This window comes from Mandrillus leucophaeus, unplaced genomic scaffold (genome assembly GCF_000951045.1).
Source record: "Mandrillus leucophaeus isolate KB7577 unplaced genomic scaffold, Mleu.le_1.0 Scaffold41, whole genome shotgun sequence".
Classification (NCBI taxonomy): Eukaryota; Metazoa; Chordata; class Mammalia; order Primates; family Cercopithecidae; genus Mandrillus; species Mandrillus leucophaeus.
The window spans coordinates 1,608,482-1,613,920 of record NW_012104365.1 but is presented as its reverse complement, the minus strand read 5'-3'; the positions used below and the strand labels follow the sequence as shown (position 1 = coordinate 1,613,920).

The 5,439-nt window shown below is 42.7% G+C and overlaps 1 protein-coding gene across 1 annotated transcript; it reads left to right on the top strand.

Annotated features, from left to right (window-relative positions):
- Positions 1-2,980, top strand: PPP1R3D (protein phosphatase 1, regulatory subunit 3D; the record flags this gene model as incomplete). The annotated part of the gene is made up of 1 exon (XM_011992339.1): positions 1-2,980. A coding segment is annotated over one exon (600 nt), but the record flags the coding sequence as incomplete, so codon positions are not given.
- Between the last annotated feature and the right edge of the window lie 2,459 nt (positions 2,981-5,439).

The following is a 5,439-nucleotide window of genomic DNA, read 5'->3' as shown; positions in this document are numbered from 1 at the left end:
CTCCGCGTGCGCTTCGCCGACGCCCTGGGCTTGGAGCTGGCGCAAGTCAAGGTGTTCAATGCGGGAGACGACCCGTCGGTGCCGCTGCACGTGCTATCGCGGCTCGCCATCAACTCTGACCTGTGCTGCAGCAGCCAGGACCTGGAGTTCACCCTGCAGTGCCTGGTGCCCGATTTCCCGCCGCCCGTCGAGGCCACCGACTTTGGCGAGCGCCTGCAGCGCCAGCTTGTGTGCCTGGAGCGTGTCACTTGCTCGGACCTTGGCATCAGCGGTACGGTGCGCGTGTGCAACGTGGCCTTCGAGAAGCAGGTGGCTGTGCGCTATACTTTCTCGGGCTGGCGCAGTACCCACGAGGCGGTGGCGCGGTGGCGCGGGCCCGCAGGCCCCGAGGGCAAGGAGGACGTCTTCACCTTCGGCTTCCCAGTGCCACCCTTCCTGCTGGAGCTCGGCTCCCGCGTGCACTTCGCGGTGCGCTACCGAGTGGCGGGTGCCGAGTACTGGGACAACAACGACCGCCGAGACTACAGCCTCACGTGTCGCAACCACGCGCTGCACATGCCTCGCGGGGAGTGCGAAGAGAGCTGGATCCACTTCATCTGAGTCACGTGGGGACCAGCCACGTGGAGCCTCCACACCTAAGCTGCGCCTCCTGTCATTTCCCTGCTGGGCTCCCACATCTATCCGGTTGTTCTTCGCCACCCTGCAAGTCCTCTGACCTAATTTTCTGTGGCAAGGTCCCCTGGCAGCGGCCCATCCTGTCTTCTACTTGAAACGTCTGAGACACTTGGTCTAAAAAGTAGCCTCAGGTGGCCAGAAGGCCGAGTTGTGTAATGAGTTGGGGCAGGGTAGTGGGGTAGGTGCATGGGAGGGTGGGCCCTCTGGGGAGGCCCAAGCAGCTTGTTTTGCAAAGGCCCAAGTCCTCCTGCTAGGAAAAGCTTTTGCATGTGCCCTGAATGTGTCTCTGTAAACATAGCTGTTATTTATTATTGTGATGTTGGGACCGTTAGCCCATAGCGGATGCCTCCTCAGGAATATTCTCGATTTAATAAGCTAAAAAAAAAGTTCTGTTGTATGTTTGTGCCCACAGTAAACAGAATGTACAGTGTGACCCACATCATGGTCCCTCCAGGCATTCCTGCCCCAGGACAAGGAAAACCTGAGACCGCATCTGATTGCCAGTGGCTGTCGCCTTCTAACCGTGGGAAACTATTAATAGGCAAGAAATTGCTGCTTTATCAGTCATCACACAACCATTCCTGGGCATTGAGACTGTCTTGGTTAGGCTGTGTGTCTCCTACATTAACAGCTAGGGAGGAGGGAAAAGCTTCAAACTTTTAAACTAGCAAAACAGTTATTTCTCTGCATTCACAATTCTGATTTCATGTATTTCTCTGTACATGTTTGATCATTATCAGGCCATTCTGTTTAAGTTTTAACCTTCCTAAATGTTTTAAGAAATCTTGCCTCAGTTGTTTCAGTTTTCAGGTGACTAGAGAATTTCAGGCAACAGTGCCCTTTGCAATTACCTTTTTGATGATTAAGGTGACTTTTTATTTCTTGTTAAGCATCAGAAGATGTCAGCATTCATCTTTTGGGAGTCCAGTTACAAGGTGGAACTAGAAGGTGTTTTCAGCAATAGCCAGAGCACTGGAGGAAAAATAATTGACAAATACTTATACTTTTAAATTGTTTTGAGTTGTATTTACATACATCACGTTTTATCAGGTACCCACCAACTTTATACTTTGTGCCTTCAGATAGTTTCTAACATTTTCTAGTTTGTCAGCTTTAAAATATTAAATTCTTTTATGTTTTTAAACCATCAACCAGTAAGTCAAGACCACTGTCCCCTGCTGAGTTAGGCAATCGCTTAAAACTCCAAAGAACTCCGGGCTGAGTTCTTTTGGTGCTCAACAGTGGTCTGACAACAGGTGCTAGAATTAAGGTGTAGGGGAAAAAAAGCCAAGAAGGACTACATCTCCAATTTGTGAAGTTTGCTTATGATACAGTTGAAACAAATCTGATCAGTTTTATACCTGTCACCAGGAAATTAACTCTAAATTTTTGAATGCTTGTTGGCATCTGTCAAATCAATACTGAAAGGATGCATTTCGGCTTTTAACCAGTTGGTTCTGATCATTGCAACCTCTGTGCTCTTATAATTCAAAGAACAGGGATGGCTTTCTTTGGTATCTTTTGATCTAAGAACACTGAATTTTGACTTAAAATATTGTGACTAAATTGCACAATCTCTGGCTATTAGCACTGTTCACTGCATTGACATGCAAGAGAGAGAGAAGCCTGGTTACATTTCCTGCTATTTAACAAACGGTCCAATTAGGTCAGCAAGCCTGTTAGGGCCTTGGCTGCTATGCCCCTGGTCCCCCAACAGAGAGCAAGACAATTGTCCGGAGAATGTAGGTATGAGTTAAGAGCTGCCAGATTTATTTTATTTAAAGGCATGTAGAGAATCTCATAATCTATGTGAAAGTCACTTGCCAAAAAGGTTCTGGTCATGAAATACAAAGTAAATGTTACATATTTAATATTAAGTGAACCTCCTTGTGCCTTTTAAAAACTATCAACATTATGAAATTTAAAAGCTTAAATGTATTTGCCTAGTTGATAAAGAAGCTGTGGAACAGCTGAAGGAGAACTTTCAGACCCTAAAACAGTTATACTGCCTAGATGGTAAAATTTTCTAGTGGACTGTGCAATTGCTGGGTTGTCTCCCCAAACATATTTTAATATGTTATTTAAAATGATTTTACCCAAGCCTAAATATTAAAGTATATATGCAAAAGTAGCTGTGAGCCATTCTATTATGCTGGAGTACGTTTTTCTTGTGGCCTAATTACAGAAAACCAAGCTTTAGAAAATCTTGTTTAAATCATTTCACATGCAAGTCTTATCCTTTCTACAACACTGACAAATGTAGAGCCTTGGCAAAAATTAAATAAATTTTGTCATTGTGCCTCAGCTTCAGTAGCAGAGTTGTTGCGTATGTCTTTTAGAAAAGGAAATACAATTTTATATGCCAGGTCAGCATGAGATATGAAGAAAGCTCTAGAGGAATGCAGGGAATGTGATCACTAACGTACTTCTATTGCAACAGTTAATGACACTCTGTAGGCAGTAATGAGTGTGTGTCTGGCTTCCTTCCGGATGATGACCCTCACCTAAGTACAAAGTCTTGCACATGGGGGAAGAAAACTTACTTTTATTTTGTCTTGCCTTATTTGCTTGGCCACAATGCTAAGTGCTTTAAATATGTGATTTCATTTAATTCGGAATGTTATGCCACCTGGGAGACAATGTCCCCTTTTTCTTAGCTGAAAAGAATAAGGCTCAGAGAGGTTTAAGTACAGTCATAGGCCACATAACATTTCACTCATCAGGGGACTGTATATATGACAGTGGGTCCATGGAATTATACCAGTGTTTTCCTGTATCTTTTCTGTGTTTATATACACAAATACCCTTGTGTTACAGTTGTCTACAGTATTCATTACAGTAACATACTGTACAAGTTTGCAACCTTGAAGCAACAGACTGTACTATATATACCTGAGGTGTGTAGTACACTATACCACGTAGGTTTTTGTAAGTAAACGCTAAGATATTCACACAATAACAAAATTGCTTGAGGAGGACACCTTTCCCAGAACTTACCCCTATCATTAAGCAATGCATAACTGTAATTCACCTAAAGTCCCATAGCTGGTAAGCAACAAATTGAGCATTCAAATCTATTTCAAAGTCAGTGCTCTCTCTACCTGTTACATAGAATATTCCAAATAAATGCTTGTTGATTCAGAAAGCTGAATTAATTGAAAGCCAAATTTTGATATTTCTCTTGAGATAAGGTCTTGTCCTGTCACCAACGTTGGAGTGCAATGGTGCAATCATAGCTCACTGCAGCCTCCAGCTCCTGGGCTCAAGTAAAATTCTCCCACCTCAGCCTCCGGTATAGAGTAGCTAGGTGCACAGGTGCATGCCACCACGCCTGGCTAATTTTGTTTTTTGTAGAGATAGGCCCTAGCTATGTTGCCCAGGCTAGTCTAAAATTCCTGGCCTCAAGCAATCCCATCAACTGAGCCTCCCAAAGTGAAGGGATTATAGGTGTGAACCACTGCACATAGTTTCCAAATTTTAATTGTAATTGATACGGTTTTTCATGAAACGCCAGTCTAAAACCTAAAAAAAAAAAATTAACAGTAAAATTAGTGATACCCTTTCTTTCTTCCATGTTGTGGTTTACTGATGTTTACTAAATAATCTGCAGGCTTCCTGAACACATGAAGCAATAAAAAAGGCTCTAACACTTTTCTTCAACTAAAAAGCAGCAAGGTAAACAAGTCATCACTATTAATTTTTGAAGTGTATTGGGAAAATTCCTGTGTGCAACTCCATCATGAAGGAACTTAAATCTATTGGTGGAAAACTAGGTGTGAAAATAATTATGCACAATTGTCGGGTCACAATTTTGAAACACTCTACCATCTTCTTACATTTTGTGTTATACATTATTAATACTTAAACATATGAAGAATTCAAAAGCATTGAAAGCTTTGAACATATAAAATCCCCTCAAATCCCTGCATACACCTGTGTACCTTAGATTGCCTATGTAATCTATCAGCTCTGAATTTAAAAACTAAGATATCAAAATTAAGTTCAACAGGGGTAGTTACAAAGTTGTCAAGAAGCTGGTAATTCTAACTAAGCAGAATATTTAAAACACCTCTGAGAGCTTATTTAATGTGATTTGATCTGCTCTGGTCCACAACTGAGTTTTGATTCTATTGCCTTGTGTTTATTTTTTTCAGGTGCTTTCCACCTCACATTTAAATCCTAATCACATATTTTTAAACAATTAGTGCCTTTTAGATAGGAAATTAAAATGTTATTAAAATATAATTTTAAATTTTTGAGGATACCTATAAAAAGTTTAACTACACATACAATTCAACTTTTAAAAATGTATCCTACACAAATGTTGATTAATCCAAAGGTGGTTTGCTGCCGTATTATTTGTAATAGAAGTGTAGGCTCATCAGTGGAGGATTGAATTCCTCGGATGAAGTTAATCCACATGATTAAATAATTACGAAGCTGTTAAAAAGACCGAGCTGCATCTCAGTGCACGTGGAACAGTTTCCATCTCAGAACGGGAGCACGGGGAAAACACCCAGAAGACTGAGCACCGAACACCGACGCCCTCTGCGAGCCAAGGGGCAAGGGGACCCTTTCCCGGCTGTGCCTGTCTCCAAAGGGCTTGCGTTTTTTTACAGAAGCACCCGCTGGCTGCGTAAGTTAAACGGATATCTCAAATGGAAACGTCTGAAAGAGCCTAGGAAGACGCTGTTGGGTACCCAGCTCAGCACCCCGTCCTGGGACCTGCGGTCCCTCCCGCCCTCCGGCACCCGCACCCAGGCG